Here is an 18,709-nt window from a genome sequence, read left to right on the forward strand (position 1 = left end):
TTTGCTCAACTTCATCTTGACACCTTTGGTAGAAACTATTTCTGTTACCTACTTGCTCATCACACTCGCACATGTAGTATGTACTTCTGTTAGCATCCTTTTACTTACTATTCTTTGAGAACTGTTGTAACCAGGAGTCAAATATTGCTCATATGCATAACCCCAGCCTCTTAATTATTCAAAATGCAATTGAATGAGAGACAGAAGGCACATACACAGAAAAGGAAAGGATAGGGAAAATGTATTTGCTAATCTCAGGTCACAGTATATTAACTTACTTTTATTTTTTAGTATTTGGTACTTTTGTTATAGCCTTAGTTTGTATGTTGATACACTGTAATCTTGTAGTCTTCCATTGATTTAAACAGACTATAAATAATTAACAAATTAGTACCAAAATGTCAATAACTTCCTTTTTCTAATCTTTCCTCTTTCCAGATCATACTTGTATAGAGTAGAATCTTCTTTTGGTTTCTGTAGATTAGAGAGTTCTGACAGATGCTGGATTAGATGCTTTCTGTCAGAAGTGAGTCTCCTTAGGGTAAAGGGAGCAAAGACTAGCTACAGGAGTTTATGTAAAGCATGTGCAAAAAGTTACGAGTTGAGTTTCAGAAATACAACTATGTTGAAAAAAGTAAATTAAGTCTGATTTTTTTCCACAGGTAGTAGGAAGCCCGAGGAGAATTCAGAAAGATTCCAGAAAATTAGGGAACAAGGACACAGATTCTGAATACTTGCCCTCAAACACTTCGGATGATGATGATGATCCTTACTGCTATTACTATAAGGCCAGAAGAAACCGTAGTAAACTAAGGAAAAAGCTACTAACAAACAAAGGAAAAAGTCAGCCTGTTACCAGTCCTGATTCACAAGGTCACTGTCCAGCTACAAATGACTCTGGGATCGCTGATGTTACTATGTCTGAGAATGCATGTGTATCTGATGTTAAACAAGAGCAGGAATCAAAGGACCATGCTCAGCCTCTGAACGCTGCTGGTAATGAGGTACTGCATTCTCCTCCTGAGACTCCCTTCAATGCCCCTGACTATCGCTTTGAGTGCATATGTGGTGAAGTTGGGATAGACCCTAAGCCTCGGGTTCAGTGCCTGAAATGCCATCTGTGGCAACATGCCAAGTGTGTGAACTATGAAGAGAAGAATCTGAAGATTAAACCTTTCTACTGCCCCCACTGCCTTGTTGCAATGGAGCCGGTGTCAACAAGAGCCACTCTGATCATCTCTCCAAGTTCCATCTGTCACCAGTGGGTGGATGAGATCAACAGGCACGTCAAGTCCTCATCTCTTCGAGTCTTGGTAAAGGCACTGGGGGCTTAAAGAGGGATAGAAACATAGAAAGTTTTTGCTTTAAGAGTTATTATAATCTAATATACTTTTTGTTTTATCATCCACCTAAATTAAATTACTGACTGAATGCTAACATATCAGAGCCTGAAGAGAAAATTAAAATTAAGAAATTGAGCAGTAGAATTCATTCTTTTCTGATTTTAGAGGGTTGAAAGTACTTTAGAGTAGAAAGATGTGAAAGCTTTTTCAACAATCATTGGTCATGCCAATGGGAAAGAACTGTTTTTAAGCACTGGTTCTTTTAGAGAGAATACCAGCCAAAGGCAACACTGTATAATTTAGCTGTCCTCTGACTTGTCACCTCTGAGCTCCAGATTTTTTTCTCTCAAGTGCCAGCTACCTTGTTAGTGAAATAAGAATTTACTCAATCAACAGGTATTTATGTATTTATTGAGCACCTATTATGTACCATACCTGGGCTAAAGTCTATGAATAATATCCTGCTATGAAGATGGTTTGATAGAAGTGCTGTCCCACTAAGTGGTCAGTGTTACTGTTTACTGCCTGTGTTCTTTTTTTTTAATCTGAGAAATTATTGTTGTAGGTTTTTCTAATTTCAGCTACTATCATAGTCATGGAAACCACAGTAATAGAACACAGCTATTGCCTGGGAAGGGCTCTAGTTTGAATCTTAGTTCTTTCAGTTTTGGGCAAGCCACCTGATACTTACATGAAGGATAGAAACAATGCCCACTCATTGAATTCTAAAGATAATGCTTAGCACATGGAAACTGTTTCTTGAACGATAACCCTTATGCTGCTTTTGCATGCCATTGTGCTCTAACCAAGCTGTTGGGTCCTTTGACCTGTCATCCTTTTCCTTTCTTTCCTACCTTTGTAGCTCCTATGTTGTCACAGGCATACCTCACATTTTAAACTCCTGAATTCTCCTCAGGCATGGAATTGATCTTTCTACCATGATGCCATCACATATACTTTCCTTCCAGGTCCTTGTTATTTGTCTTTCACAATTAAAACAAGTGTTCCTCTAGCCAGGTGTGGCTCTCATAGCATATATGGTGATCTGAGCCAATGTGAAGGGCTCAATAAGGGGGTAAATGTATGTTTGCCTTGTCTTTGACAAGACTGTCTGTAATAACTCTGTCGATGCTCATTACTTCTAGGTATATCAAGGAGTGAAGAAAGATGGCTTCTTACAGCCTCATTTTTTGGCAGAACAGGACATAGTTATCATTACCTATGATGTCCTCCGTTCCGAACTGAACTATGTCGATATCCCACATAGCAATAGTGAGGATGGGCGTCGTCTGCGGAACCAGAAGCGCTATATGGCCATTCCCAGCCCTCTAGTTGCTGTGGAATGGTGGAGGATCTGCCTTGATGAAGCTCAGATGGTTGAGTGTCCAACAGTGAAGGTTAGTCTGAAAAAATCTCAGAGTAAGGGAAGAAAGAGGGAATATCAATGGTTTAATCCTTGAAGAATAGTTTTCTCACACTATTAATAAAAGCTTATTGTTAAACACTACATTTCTTTTTCTCCTAAGCTATGAATTTAATAGCCCATTGGAATTACTTTGATACTCTGAATCATTGCTCTGTATTTGGTGCTCAGATATTCTTGGATAAGATGTCAAGATGTGTGTGATACAGATGAAAGCAAATTAGGACTTTTATAAGAACTTCTGCTAACTGGAAAGCTCATTGTGTAGACTCTGGTACCTTTAAGGAAAACTTGACTTTAGTAGTAGTTTGTTCTCTGTGACAGATAATGATGGTGACAGAAAATGCAGTTACAGAGGACAAAATTATGACTCAGCCTTCTTTGTCTAGTCTGTAAACATAAGCTGAATTCATGAATTAAATCTCCTAATACAGGTTTACATTACTTGTATGAAGTGGTGTTGGAAATGTTTTAGTGGTACAGGGAGATTTTTCACTCTCTGTGTATTTGAACTACCTTATCATTTCAGAGTGGCACAGGCAGCATCCTCATAGTGAGAGCGAGAGCTCTTGTAATGGGAAATGCGGAATGTGATATTCATCAATGGATGTGGCAACTATTAAGGCAGGATAAGATATCGCGTTTGAAGTATAGAGATTCCTAGACTGTTTTCATAAGTAAACGTATGCCTCACTTACGCACTCTTCCAGTGACTTTTTAACGTTTTTGGCAGTACTAGAGTTTGAACTCAGGGCCTAGTGCTTGCTTAAGCTCTCTACTTCTCAAGCCATACTTTCAGCTCTGTGTTGTGCTATGTTATTGTTGGTTTGAAGATAAGGATGATGGTAGGAATGACGTTGATCAAGATGCATTATACTTATAATCTGAATTGAAACCCCTTTTTACAACTACTTAAAGATAATTTTAAAAATAAAAATAAAAGGTAAAATTTCACCAACTTCTCTGCTTAGACTGGCCTCAGATCATGATCCTTCAGTTCTCAGCCTCCTATGTAGTTAGTGTAAGGTATATTAAATAGGTTTCATTAGGTAGCTGATGAAGAGAACACCATGGGCTATTCAGGCAGGAAAAGAAGTGTATTTACCAAACTGCTGCCCCCCCCACACACACACCATGCATGGTAGAGAAGGAAGGCTGAAAAAGGAAGGAGGGATCCACCCCTGGGCCAGGACTTATCTAGGCCAGGACAGGAAGAGGTGTGGCCAGGTGGGGGAAAGGTGTGGCCACACTGGACCCCTGCTGTGACTTCAGAGTCTGGGACCCTCCTCAGGTCAGATGGGAGGCATGTGACCAGAGGTGGCCCAGGATGTGACCTAGCAGGAGGGGAAGGTGACTGCTTCCAGGTCTGCCAGTTACCTAGGTAACAGATACTGGGCAGAAACTTAGCCAAGAGGTAAGGAGGTGTCCCTGTGCAGACCTTACAGCTAGGATTCCAGGTGATAAGTTTGACTTCTTGTTTCTCTCTCTCATTAGGCTGCAGAAATGGCTCAGAGACTGACTGGGATTAATCGGTGGTGCATCAGTGGCACTCCAGTACAGCGAGGACTGGAGGGTAATGTAGGCTTTCTGAATATATGAAATGTATTTCAAAAGCCTATTATTTTGAAGAAAATAACATGATATGTTCCTGTGTATTAAACAGTTAACAAAATCCTTACTCATGTGAATGTGTATGTATAGTACACTCTTAATAGTTTTAAGCACTTGTCTTTTTTTCCTGCTAGTACTGGGCCAGAACTCAAAGCTTTGCACCTGCTCATCTTGTTTGCTTGACTAGCAACTCTACCACTTGAGTCACACCTCCAGGCCAATGTTTTGTTGATTTTCTTGAAGATAGAATCTCATAGACTTTTTCTGCCCAGGCTGGCTTTGAACCATAATCATCAGCTTTATGAGTAGATGGGATTACAGGCTTGACTCACTACAGTCCAGCTAGCATTTATTTTTTAAATGAACTTGTTTGGGTTTTTTAGTATTTGAAGATTAGATACCCAGTGAGTAGACGCATTATCTTAAGTAATTATTGTCCTACTAAACAGTATAGATACAGATCAAAATTGAACTCTATTTCAAAATGATAGAAAACAGAAAAAAAGAGCCTGACAGAGAGAGATGGAAAGAGAGGAAGAGGGAAAAGGAAGGATGAAGACAGGAAAGAGAGGACAAGGAAAAGAGCAAGAAGGAAGGGAGGAAAGAAAATTAATTTCAATTGGATGTGAGTAATTATTAAAATAGGGACCATAGTTTTCTTTGAATCCATGTAGGACCATGCTTTTGCTAATTCTAAAAGTTACAAAGTTATTAGTAGCTTTACAGTGTTGCATTATAGCATATTTGTTATCCTTAAAATCATTCCTCTGGTTGAGTTTTTATATCTAGTCCACCTGTTTCCTCCCTCTCAGGTGCACACACTGATGTTTCCATGTTAATTTTTTGTTACTTGCTTTGTCCTTGGAAAAGATACTGTATTTTTAACACACCTATTCAAGTTGCAGATACTTAAAAGTTTAAAAAAATGCTGTTTCACATTAAAAAATTTGCAGAAAAACAATTACTAAAATAAAGTTAAGTTGAAAAATTTAAGCATATTTGGAGTACATTAGTTTTTGCGGCATCTTTAATACTTCCCTGTCTGAAAATTTTAAGTTTTCATATATTACCTTTGAGTTTAGATTATCCTGCTAAAATTAAAACATCAGCATCCATACCTGAAAATAAGAGGTTTCTCAATGGTTAATTTTAAGAGAAAAATTTTCTAGGCAAAGAAATATTGAAATACATAATTTAAATGGTTCATGAAGATACTCAATAGAACAATAAGTCAGAGTTAGTGATCTGCCTTCACATTTGAAAACTGAAAAATTACATGTAGTTATTAATAAATCTCATTCAGCTCAAAAGTTAGCAGGAAGTTGAGGATATGAGTAGTAGGGTTGAGAGAGCTGGGAGAAAAGGATAGAAGGGGTGAGAAGATACATTATATGATAAACTGACATGTTGAATTAAAACCCCTTTGTATGCAGTTACTTAAAGATAATTTATAAAAAGCAGAAGGGTCGAGACAATATAAATAATTGTCAGTTGCTTTCTCTCGTTTCAGTATTTAAAAACATGAATAATCCTTCCTTACTTCCCAGGTAGTTTTATTTTACATATGTTGGCAAGACTGTTGAGCACTTGTTACCATTACACAATCACCGAGTGATTTTTTTTTTACATTGTTATTGAGCTGTTTGAGCTTCTTGAAGGTGTAACTGCCATATAGTAAAACTGTAACTACTTAAAGTGAGAAATTTAAGAAGTTTTGGCATCTTTGTATATCTATGAATGTATTTCCACAGTAAAATGGCTTAAAGATTACTCATGCTCCAGATCTCCTGAAAAACAATAGCTTTTTCCAAACTTTCTAGAATTTTAATAGTGACAAGCATAAAGAAAATTACACTTACCTATAGAATGTTTAAAGATAAAACGTCACCTTGATGGGGGTATGGCTTGTGATAACATGCCTGACTAGCAAATGTACTCTGAGTGAACCCCAGTACTGAAAAAAAAAAGCCAAAAAATATACTTTCTATAGAAATATTTTACAGCCCACTTGTGTGCATAATTTGATAATTTGGGGAAGTATATCAACAGTTTTCTTTTTTTCTTTTTTTTGGTCAGTTGTGGGGCCTGAACTCTGGGCCTGGGTGCTGTCCTTGAGCTCTTCAGCTCAAGGCTAGTGCCTACCATTTGAGCCACAGAGCCACTTGCAGTTTTTTCTGCTTATATGATGCTGAGGAATTGATTGAACCCAGGGCCTCATGCATGCAAGGCAAGCACTCTACCACTGAGCCACCTTCCCAGCCCTCAGCGGTTTTCTTTATGTTAAGAAATGCATCACAAATAATTATATAAGGAAAACTGTCTTAGATATATTGAGTGGGAAAAAAATGGAATATAAAATTGAGTGTCCAAGAAATACATAGAGAGCACCATGCTCCAAAGCTGATAATGGGAGATTTGCTGGATCAGAAAAGAAAAGTAGTACTGACAGAATACCATACTTTTTTTTTGAGTCATTTTTATCCTATATATTGTTATGAGTCACTGTGGATAAATCTTACCTGTATTTTTATATGTTTTTTTAGAATTAGAATTAATAAATTAAAAGTCATGAGGAAGACTGGATCAGACAATGTCATCAGTGATTCTCCATAACACCTCTGTTATTAGAAATTTTTTTCTGGTTCGATAAATATCGCATTGATGTATGATATATAGATATAGGGATATATATATATTATTTAATTTTTTTTTTGCCAGGCCTGGAGCCTGAACTCAGAGTGTGTGCACTGTCCCTGCACCTATTTTTTGTTCAAGGCTAGCATTCTACCACTTGAGCCACAGTGCCACTTCCGGCTTTTTCTGTGTATATGGTATTGAGGAATCAAAACACAGGGCTTCATGTATGCTAGGCAAGCACTCTGCCACTTGAGCCACAGAGCCACTTCCAGTTTTGGGGGTAGTTAATTGAAGATAAGATTCTCACAGACTTCCTTACCTGGACTGGCTTCAAACTGCAATCTGCAGATCTCAGCCTCCTGAGTAGCTAGGATTACTGGCCTGAGCCACCAGTGCCCAGCTGATGTATGTTATTTCTTATTTCTTATGTATCCTTTAGTCAAGCATACTCAAGTACTTTTTCTAGGTTTTCTCTCTGGTGGCAACTTTACAAATTTTTCATTAATTACAAGTTTAGTATTTAGAAAAAATGTAAAGCAAAATAGATTCTCAATAAATGTAAATTGCACTGAAATTAAATTTCAGATTAAAGACACTAAATCTGCATTTTAATTCATGGACAGTACTTTGTGCTTTATTATATCTGTGAAAGTGCTTATTCAAAATAATAACTCAGAAGTACAGAAACAGTTACTCTCAGTGTCTTGTGATTTTTTGTCTTTTCAGATCTTTTTGGCCTTGTGGTGTTTCTTGGCATTGAACCTTACTGTATTAGACATTGGTGGGTTCGACTTCTCTATCGCCCTTACTGCAAGAAGAACCCTCAGCTCCTGTACAGTTTTATTGCCAAGATACTGTGGAGGTCTGCAAAGAAAGATGTGATTGACCAAGTCAGTATGCTAAATTTTATTAAGGATATTATAAGAAGAAAGGAAATTAGGATGAAAAGCAGAATTGCCAAGTGAAAGAAATCTTTATTTCCAAACCCTCTAATACAGATCCAGATACCACCTCAGACTGAAGAAACCCACTGGCTCCACTTTTCTCCAGTGGAGAGACATTTCTATCACCGTCAGCATGAGGTCTGCTGCCAGGATGCAGTGGTGAAGCTCAGGAAGATTTCTGACTGGGCTCTGAAGCTCAGTAGCCTGGACCGAAGGACCGTCACCTCCATCCTTTATCCACTGCTGAGGCTTAGGCAGGCCTGCTGCCACCCACAGGCTGTTCGCGGGGAGTTCTTGCCACTCCAAAAGAGGTTTGTACAGTTTCCTTACCCTGTTCTTGAGAGAACCTGGTACCTAGACAGTATTTAAGCAGTTACCTTTGGCCCATAGTTCCATTCAGGGACTTACAACTGGGTGTCAATTGTTTCAGTGATGTGTTTTAATCTTTGTGTGGAATCTCATTTGTGAAAGACAGTCGTATCAAAAAAAAAGTTGTTTTGAACATCTCCTTTAAAGTGCGGACTGTTGTCCTAATTTTATTGTGGTGTGTTTGGTTGCCTTTTTGGTTTGGGAAAATTTTCTTGGCTGTGCTTTAGATTTGAAAGGCCTTTGTTATGTTTCTTGATTCTTAGGGAGTTAGATGACCTCTAAAGATTTTCTTTGTAATTATGTTAGCCATATTTTGGCTTTGCCTTCCAAAAAAATCTTAGGGAATATTTGTCCATAATACTCTTAACCCAGAATTTTTTTGTGAATCAGACTATAACTCAAAAACTGGCCTACTTTTGAAACTTGGTATTAAAAGCAGAATTTAGGTTCCATAAAAAAATATCAAGGAGATTAGATTTTTACTTTTGCCTTTCAGTAGATTATAGACAAATAGGAGAAAAAAAGTGAGAAGTTGTAGCTCAAGTGGTAGAGTACCAGCCTTGAACAGAAAAGCTAAAGGACACCACCAAGGCCCCCACTTCAAGCCCCAGTACTGCCCCCCCACACACAAAAGGGTCTTGTGCTCTTTATTTTGTGTAGTGCAGCATTCCTATTGTTATTTATGGATTTTCTTTTTTTTTTTTTTTTGCGGGGATGGAGGGACATGTGGAAGGGTGGCATGTCAGTCATGGGCCTGAACTCTGGGTCTGGGCACTGTCCCTCAGCTCTTCAACTCAAGGCTAGTGCACTTGAGCCACAGCACCACTTCCAGCTTTTTTTTTTTTTTAATGTGGTGCTGAAGAATCGAACCCAGGGCCTGATGCATGTGAGGCAAGCACTCTACCACTGAGCCACTTTCCCAGCCCCTATGGATTTTCTTTCTAGACTTAAATAGTTTCCCTTTACTTTCAGCACTATGACAATGGAGGAACTGCTGACATCTTTGCAGAAGAAATGCGGAACTGAATGTGAAGAAGCACATCGACAACTGGTGTGTGCCCTCAATGGCTTAGCGGGCATCCACATCATTAAAGGTAGAAGGTGATTGCTTTGATATCTCTGAATCTTCATAGAGGTTTTGAAGAAGGCTAATCGTAGTCAAAATTGACGTACTCCAAAAAAGATGTGATCACTCACTGCTGCTTGTTATTAAAGTAGAGAGCTCAGTGCAGAGCACCACAAAATCTTCCTGGTTACGTGTGCTTTGTCCCATTCTTTGCCAATTTGGGAAATGTGTTTGGGTTATTAAGTAAAATTAGATATGAATAAAGACATACTTTGACTATGCCAACCTTGGTCCTTTCATAGTGAACAACAACACCCATGTGTACATTAGAAGAACAGTTAAATGTTGACACGCAGAAATTTGCATTTTCAGTAGATCACAAGGTAATGTTCCCAGCCATTTGATTTGCCTATTAGTTATTACTTCTTCACCCGAGCCGCTAAAACTAGAAAGTGGCTCAGAGTCCTTTGTATTGAGGTGGAATTAGAAGCAATCTCAAAACTGAATACCAGCAGCACTAGACAAGAACTAGAAAAAATGAGCCGTCTTAACCTGCTGAAGATGTCACTCTGGAACTTGAATATATTCATGATTTCTGGATTACAGTTTCTTCAGTAAAATGTAAATAATGCATGTGCTTTATCTTCCTCAAAGAATACTATTTTTTGTTGTTGGTCACAGGGCTTGAACACAGGGTTTGGACCCTGTCCCTGAGCTTGGTGGTTTTCTGCTGGTTAATTGGATATAAGAGTCTTATGGACTTTCCTGCCTGGGCTGGCTTTAAACCATGATTTTCCAATCTCAACCTCCTGAGTAGCTGGATAGGCACCTGTGCCCAGCAAAAATGTTATTCTTAACATGAAACGTGGAAACATACTTTTTAGAAACATTATAGATGAAGATGTTGTTATAATAAGTGATCTCAGATGGTAACAACTTTCACCTTGCTGCAATGCAGATTTTATTATTAATAACTAAAGTAGGAGAAAAGAGACATACGTATTTTTGACAAATTAGGCAGATATAGCACCTACAACTTTGTGAGCAAATCTTCCCTTTCAGACATTACATAGAAAATCCTCAATTTGGCCAACAGTATTTGCAAGTTTATACTTTCTCTAATAATTTTTATCCTTACCGTCATCATTTCGGTTGTTGAGGATATCCTATGGCTATGTAGGCATCAGGCTGTAATTATTTGTACCTTACAACATACAGAAAAAGAGTAATAAGGCAATTCTAAGAATTTTTGTTTGGAGCCAAGAATGGTGGCTCATGCTTATAATTTCAGGAATACTGGAAGCAGAGATGTGTAGAATTTCCCTTGAGTCTAACCAGGACAAAAGGTTAGAGAAGCAAACCTCTTTCTCCTATGTTCCAGTCTCAACAAACAAGCTGAGCGTACTAGGGTGACACATGGGAAACATAAGTAGGTAGACCTCCATCCAAGGCTGGGATAGACAAAAAAAGAAAAAGAAAAGAAATGAGACTGTCTAAAAAAGTAACATGAACAGAAAGGTCATGTGGCTGAAGTGGAAGAGCACGTGAATTCAAATGCCAGTGCTGAGTTCATCCCCTACTACTGGCAAAACAAACAAAAAAAGGATTTTAGAAAATTAAACTTTCAGCAATGTAACGAGGGTAAAAAAAATGTGCCATTTCTGATACCAGTTTTTTTTTAATAGTAATTGAGTAGGCTAACTTTATCATTACAGTGTATAGATTACATGAGTATCACAAGTTGAGAAGGACATGTCCTTGCCCCTGAACATATATGACAACTAGATGTACTACTGGAAACATAGTATTATACTTGCCTGAGATGGCTTTTTGTTTTTTTGTTTTTGAGAGAGAGGTCTCACTTTGTAACTAATGCTGAACATTGAAATTCCTTGACATTGCTATGTTGCTCTCTATCCCTGGCCTGACTGAATACCAGGATTACATATGTGACCATGCCCAGCTAGAAATGTTTATTTTTATAGATTATATCTTATGTATTCACATTTGTTTTATATCTACTTTATTTTCATAATTGTCCTTTGATTGCAGTGTTATTCCCATTTTACTAAAGGAAACAAGTTAAGTTGCTTTCTCAAGATTATAGCTAGGAAGTGACAGAATGTACCCTGAATCATTTGATTTCTAATCAAGTTTTTTAAATTATTTTTGTTATGCTGTGTCTGCTTTACAAAACAGACATTTATAAACCTTATTATGTGATCTGCAGTGGGTGGAAAACTCAGACAATTTTCTAAAATCTGATTGATAGAATAGTTGTAGATTGTCATAGTAAGAAAACTAAATTTCAGCTTTTTCATCCTGATTTTAAAATTTCATTCCACATTTTATTGTAGGTAATTATAACTAAACAGCTTTGGCAGTGAGTGAATTTCCTTTCTTGGTCTTTCCTTTGTCTTCTTTGCAGATGTATTGTTGCCTTTCCCTGCAGTGGATTTAGGTGTGGGAAAGGAAGGTTCCTAATCTGATTATTTCCAAATACTGTCAGCCCAGCAGCATCAGCATGTGGTGGACTATATACATTGCAGAAGCACCCACTGCTCTTTCCAGATGTTTGCCCCTGCAGTCCCATTGTGCTGCCTGGTCTCTGTGCATGGAATTCTAGCAAACTAGAACTAGTTATTATGAGAATCCCTGTCAGAAAGTTTATTTTTCAATATAAGTTTTTAAAGATCCTAAATAATATATATATTTTTATTTTTTTGGGGGGGGGGTCTGGTCGTGGGGCCTGAACTCTGGGCCTGGGCACTGTTCCTCAGCTCTTCAGCTCAAGGCTAGTGCTCTATCACTTGAGCCACAGGGCCACTTCTGGCTTTTTTCTTTTTGTTTATGTGATGCTGAGGAATCGAACCAGGGCCTCATGCATGCAAGGCAAGCTCTCTACCACTGAGCCACCTTCCCAGCCCCCTAAATATATTGTTTATAAATATGTCTTTCTAGTTGGAAAATATAGATACAATAAACAATGGTAGATTCAGTAAAGGTACAAAAAGAACTGTGTAATCAGATTCTTTAAGTTTAAACTGAGACACTCATAAACTGAAACAAGTAGGTTAAATCCCTTCAAAAAGTCCGTGAATTAAAGGGGTAGGTTCATAGGCCAGGAGTAAATTGCTTGGACACTCAACATCCATCCCCTAAAAATAGTTATAATCATGAAGTTACATAATAGGGCCTTTTAGATTATAGATAAGTAGATGACTGTGTGGAATAGGATCATGATTCAAGTGTTTCAAACACCTATATCCTCCAGGTGAGCACACCTTAGCGGCAGAGCTGTACAGGGAAGTACTGCGCTCATCTGAGGAGCACAAGGAGAAACTCAAAACTGATTCACTTCAGGTGAGTAATAGCTAACATGTTTCAGTTTTGTATTTTTTTTTTCGACAAAATAATGTTTCTAAGTGTTTAAGACAATAAAGGGTGATAGATAGAGCTAAGTCATGATCACTCCTTGTAGCCAGGTTTTATTCTTTTTACTAAGCACCCAAAAAAAGATTTGTGTGTATAATAAAATTTAAGAATTACTATTTCCATCTGCTCAGATCAGTTTGGGCCAGAACTCATAACAAAGTAAATTTACAATATACATCAGAAATACAGCCCTCTAGTTACTTGTGATTCAAAGAGTAGAGCTAGTTTTATCACTCTTACATCTGAACATAACATTCTTCACATGATTTTTACCAAAAACAAGAAAAGATTAGTTTTACTCGGCAATGGAACCAACAAAAATAAAGCCTATCTAATGATCCTTTAATTTAACTTTAGGGTTTTGGGTCTTTTTGAAATTTCCGTTTTAACACCAGATCATGTACAAGCTCTTTTAGCCTAATGGAACATAGAGGCCACTTTATTAACCTTGGCAAGTTTTGGTGCGTTGACTTTTTTTCTTTTGCCAGTCCTGGGGCTTGAACTCAGGGCCTGGATATTGTCTCTGAGCTTCTCTTGCTCAAGGCTAGCACTCTACTACTTAAGCCACCACACCAACTTCCTGTTTTTCTGAGTAGTTTTTTTTGAGATAATAGTCTCATGGACTTTCCTTCCCCAGGCTGGCTTTGAACCACAGTCTTCAGACCTTAGCCTCCTGAGTAGCATGAGCCACCAGTGCTTTGCTGAGTAGACTTTTTACCATCCAGAATAAAAATGGCGGGACTTACATGATCACTTGGGTATTTGGAGAAAATACGTGGGAGCAGAGAGGGGAGGGTAAATATAACATATAAAATGTAGGGTTGTTTTTTTTTCTCTTTCTCTAAAGTCTTCAGTTTCAGCTCGTTCCCTTTGCAACATTCAGGCTCAACATGCCCCAAGTAACCTTTACAGAGGCAAAGCATTTGGTGATATAATTTAAATGATGGAATTAAATGCTCCCTGCACCATACAAATCATGCATTTTCTTCAGAGTCTACTGCACTACCTATCATAGGTTTTACCTTTTGTGTATTGGTAGAGACTTCATGCTACACATAACTTGATGGAACTGTTAATGGCCAAACATCCAGGGATACCTCCTACCTTACGAGATGGCAGGCTTGAGGAAGAGGTAATTATTCTCCTTTCATTCTGTTTGTAAAAGTTTGCTTTTTTTAAGCATTATACTCTACATAGTTGATATTTCAACTATAGGGCATGTAACATTTAAATCAGTGCAACCATGTTTTTTTCTGTTGCTTTGGTGTCCCAAACATTGCTATTTTGGATGTAGAGACTAGCCTACTCCATATTATGGCCTACTCCATATTATTTTCCTTGTCAGAGCATCTGCTTATAGGCATAGTACCTGGTAATTATTACACATCTGGCAATAATAACAAATTAAAAGACTTTGTTGATCTCATGGCAAATCTACAAGAGATACAATTTAGTAAATATACAAAAAGTTGTAGTTTCTCCACATTCTACTTATTATTTAAGCTAGTAAATAAACTCAAATTTTCTCAAGTATTTCTTTTAAAACCTTTTCTCTATAATAAGTGTTTTGTTTTGTATTGAGTGTTATGAATTATTTCACTGTACATTATTAATTATAGTTCTTTTCCAGAGATTTCTGCCTTTTTTGAAGATTATAGGAGAGCAAAGCTACAATTAAAAGAGTAGATATGGTTGAAATATATTACCTGGAAGTAGAGCCTTATTTGAATCAACCAGTTAAACTATGAATGCATAAGTATGCACTATTTTTAAATCAACTATTTATTTTAATTGGTAAAAGCGCATATGTTTATGGTATACAACATGATTTGTTTTTTGAGTTAATCTCACTGTGTAGTACCAGTTGACCTTGAAATTGTTATTATGTAGCCCAGGGTGATCTTGACCTCAGGATACTTCCTGCCTGCCAGGTGTGTCCAAATACAACTGGTTACAACATATTTTGATAAAGATAAACATGGAATGGCTAAATCAGACTAAATAATGTATCCCTATTACCTCACATAGTTGATTTTTTAGTATGAATACCTAAAATATATTCTCAGCAATAAATTGTTAGTAACCATATAATGATAAAATTGTATCCATTGACTCATATCTTCAGTCTCTCCAGCTCCTGACAACCATTTTGTTCTATTTCTGTGACTTTTTTAGATTCCACATATTAGTGAGATCATACAATATTTGTCTTTCTGTGCGTGGTTTGTTTTATTTAGTATGAAGCCTTCAAGGCTCACTTATGTTATTGAAAGTATTTAATTCAAATAACTTTAAATATCTGCAGTGATCACATTGTTCTTCACCCATCTAGACCAGGAGCAGAAGTTGATCTTTATTTTCTATCTCAACACAGGCCAAACAACTTCGAGAGCACTACATGACCAAGTGCAATACAGAAGTTGCCGAAGCCCAGCAAGCCTTACAGCCTGTGCAGCAGACCATCCGGGAGCTCCAAAGAAAGGTACTTCTCAAGATACACAGCCACTGTGATTCGTACTTACCTAGTCCACTGCCTCTCACTCAGCACATGATTATTTATAATAAGTAATGCTTATTGGTGAAGGATCAGATTCATAGATTGATCACTGTGTTGTGGTTCTGTTTCATTTCTTTTATGCTATGGTGGGTGTGCTCTTCCCTTGGTTATATAACTGGTTGCTTTCTGGAGAATGTAAAGACTTCTATACCCTGTTGTCTTAAACATATATTGTTCCAAAATCTTTTAAGATGTTAGAACATTAGTGGACTGTGTGCCATTCATACTCCTTTCTTAAGTTTCTGTGTTATAACGTCAGTAGAAAAATCCAAAGAAAAGACTGCACAGTATGATTTTACTTTTAAATGTTTATCAATTTTCCACATTTTTCTCCCACATTTATTAATTTAAATATTGGGCACAGAATTTTATTTATTCATTTAATGGAATCTAATTCCATTGTCTTGGGTTTTCTTTTTCCTTCTGAAAAAATCCTGTGACCTTACAACAATCAGAGTGAGTAGCTAATCATCATTTTTGTGACCTATGTTTTTAATACAGCTTTCCTCTGCCATTACATAAATTCTCATTCATGCAGTACTGCAAAAAAAATTACTATCTTTAATTATGTATGTAAATGAGTATTTCATCAGTTTATGTAGATTAGGTGTACTATCTACCCTGTTTTATAATTCTTTGGAGAATAGCATTTATTGTTTTTTTTGTATTTTTTACATCACTTCTCCCAGTTATGGGATCATAGTGAATACTGAAACAAAATAATCACTAAAAAACTACTTTCCTTATAGATTCGTTCTAATTCTCCCTGGTGGCTGAATGTAATCCACAGAGCAACAGAATTTTCCCTGGATGAAGAACTTGTACAACGAGTGCGTAATGAAATAACCAGCAACTACAAACAGCAAACTGACAAGCTTTCTATGTCAGAAAAGTAAGAAAACAGTTCAAAATATAAAAACCTAGATGAGTAATCCTGCCCATGTTCAGGTCATTTGGTACTGGAAGGTCCTACTTACACCCATCAGAACATACTATAGTTTAGGCATCAGGGTATTCAATTTCAGTCTATAACAAATCATCTTCATAATTTCTAGTTTTTCATTTTTCATAGTTTCCTTGATAAGCCATTAATACATATCTGTAACTTTTTCCTCAAACCAAATTTGAGCACAACTCCTAACTCTGCCTCATAACTCATACTTTTTGATCTGTGTATCTTAATTTGTTATACTTTATTTCTTAAGTACGATAGCAATTGAAACTTTACAAGAGACATGCTTGGCAAAGTACTTGGCATATAATAAATTCTCAATTGAAATTTATTATTCATATTAGTTCTTTATAACAAGAAATATGACTCGACCATTTCTCCTCTCAGTGTTCTGTTTTTATGTTCAGTCCTGTAGTTATCTCTCCATATACAGCAAGAATGTCAGAGGAACAATCTGTGGTCATTCAGCCTTATAAAGAAAGATTCTTCAACAATAATTTAAACAGAGAGATATTCTGTTTTCTAACTCTTTTAGTTCCTGAACATAGAACTATCATGCATTTTTGGTATCTAATAATCAGCTGAGTTTTTCTATACCTTTACTACTAGTAGTCATTGGATCCACTCTGAAGGAAAGCTCACCCAAATGTGACCTTTGGGTGAATGTAGCACATAGTTTCATTTTTTGGTTGGCAATCATTTTCTGAATTTGAGGAATTGACCTTATAATTCTCCTCCTGTGTGTGGTGCTGGTGATGGGAATCAGGTTCCGAGACTGCAGAGGTCTTCAGTTCCTACTTGCAACACAAATGGAAGAGCTAAATAAATTCCAGAAGCTTGTAAGGGAAGCTGTAAAAAACCTAGAGAAACCTCCGTCTCGTGATGTTATTGAGTCTGCAACAGTCTGTCACCTGCGACCAGCCAGACTTCCTCTCAACTGGTAGGTAAATGAAGAAACCAAGCAGTGAAGTGACATCATCCCATCGAGCTAACACTTACCTGAGAAAAGGAATAACGGCCATAAGATAAAAGCATTTTTTATTTTCAGTACTGGAGTAGAAGGAGATATATTAGTAAAAATAACACAATTCAAGGACCTTCTGTTTGGAAACCATGTAATTCTTTTTTTCTAAAATGGCATATCTATTATAAAGAAAAAAATGAAGGACAAAACACAAAGCCTTTTTTAGAAATCATAAGATTGCTTTATATTTATGAATATTTTTGTGACATCTCTTTTTCAGCTGTGTCTTTTGCAAAGCAGATGAATTGTTCACAGAGTATGAATCAAAGCTATTTGCTAACACGTAAGTTCCCTATTTGATTATTTCTCACCAGGAAAATTTTATAAGACTTTGTGTTTTATCTTAAGACTATATTGCCCACTGTAGTGATTCTTTTAATTTTTTATTCAATTCAATAAACCTTTGGCATTTGATCTTTTAACACAGTTAGGTTTCTCATGCAGAAGTTACCTCGTAAGTATTCTCTGAGAGTCATTTGAGAACAATAAGGTTCCAAATCCAGGAGTCTGATGGATTTTAGCTCAAATCCCTGCCCACTGATGTGAGTAAATTAAATTACCTGTCTAACAACTCTTCCTTCATTGAGATTTTAACCAATATTAAATAAATAAATATACATAGCTGTTTACAAAGAACTTAAAATATAATATCCTATAAAAGGGGCTGGGAAGGTGGCTCAGTGATAGAGAGCTTGCCTTCAAGCCCGAGGCCCTGGGTTTGATTCCTCAGCACCACATAAGCAAAAAGAAAAAAGCCGGAAGTGGTGCTGTGGCTCAAGTGGTAGAGTGCTAGCCTTGAGCTGAAGAGCTGAGGGACAGCGCCCAGACCCAGAGTCAAGCCCCACTACTGGACCCCCCCCCAAAAAAAATAATAATATCCTATAAAAAGTGCTAGCCCTTATTCCTTGTTATTAATACTCTTTCTTGAACCTTTGTTCATCCTTTTATTGAGATTAATGTAGTCAGTGTGTGCACATAACCACAACCTTAGCAGAACTTTCCTTGATGAACAGACATGGAAATGAAGATCAGCCTAAGTTCCAATTGCCCCAAAAGGAGGAGGGATTGACAGTGTATGACAAATGTACAACTTTTAAATTAGACTGTTGATCTTTTGCTTTTCTTCTTTTTTATCATGGTTAGTGATAGTGGCAGTTATGTTTTAATTCTCAGGTTGAGACTTATAGTCTGGAATTTATAGGCATTTTATTATCTCAGGTTACTCTCAAGAAACATTGGACAAATTTATTTGTCCATTTGTATATTTGCTGTTACCTTTCCAAAGTACCACATCCATGATTGTATAGTCATGACATTGAAAGTTGTAATGACCTTGCTTTTGTATTTG

The 18,709-nt window shown here is 37.0% G+C and overlaps 1 protein-coding gene across 2 annotated transcripts in view; it reads left to right on the top strand.

The window, feature by feature from the left end:
* The window catches only part of Shprh (SNF2 histone linker PHD RING helicase, E3 ubiquitin protein ligase), a 55,977-nt gene that overhangs the window by 18,107 nt on the left and 19,161 nt on the right, over positions 1-18,709 (top strand). For both annotated transcript variants that reach the window (XM_013026987.1, XM_013026986.1), the window contains exons 9-20: positions 663-1,313; positions 2,489-2,740; positions 4,261-4,339; positions 7,741-7,904; positions 8,013-8,269; positions 9,300-9,421; positions 12,668-12,756; positions 13,868-13,960; positions 15,203-15,310; positions 16,135-16,277; positions 17,104-17,277; positions 17,582-17,644. In XM_013026987.1, the coding sequence (XP_012882441.1) occupies positions 663-1,313; positions 2,489-2,740; positions 4,261-4,339; positions 7,741-7,904; positions 8,013-8,269; positions 9,300-9,421; positions 12,668-12,756; positions 13,868-13,960; positions 15,203-15,310; positions 16,135-16,277; positions 17,104-17,277; positions 17,582-17,644 (2,195 nt within the window). The remainder of the gene's footprint in view (positions 1-662; positions 1,314-2,488; positions 2,741-4,260; positions 4,340-7,740; positions 7,905-8,012; positions 8,270-9,299; positions 9,422-12,667; positions 12,757-13,867; positions 13,961-15,202; positions 15,311-16,134; positions 16,278-17,103; positions 17,278-17,581; positions 17,645-18,709) is intronic.

Source organism: Dipodomys ordii, unplaced genomic scaffold (genome assembly GCF_000151885.1).
Source record: "Dipodomys ordii isolate 6190 unplaced genomic scaffold, Dord_2.0 Scaffold98, whole genome shotgun sequence".
NCBI lineage: Eukaryota > Metazoa > Chordata > Mammalia > Rodentia > Heteromyidae > Dipodomys > Dipodomys ordii.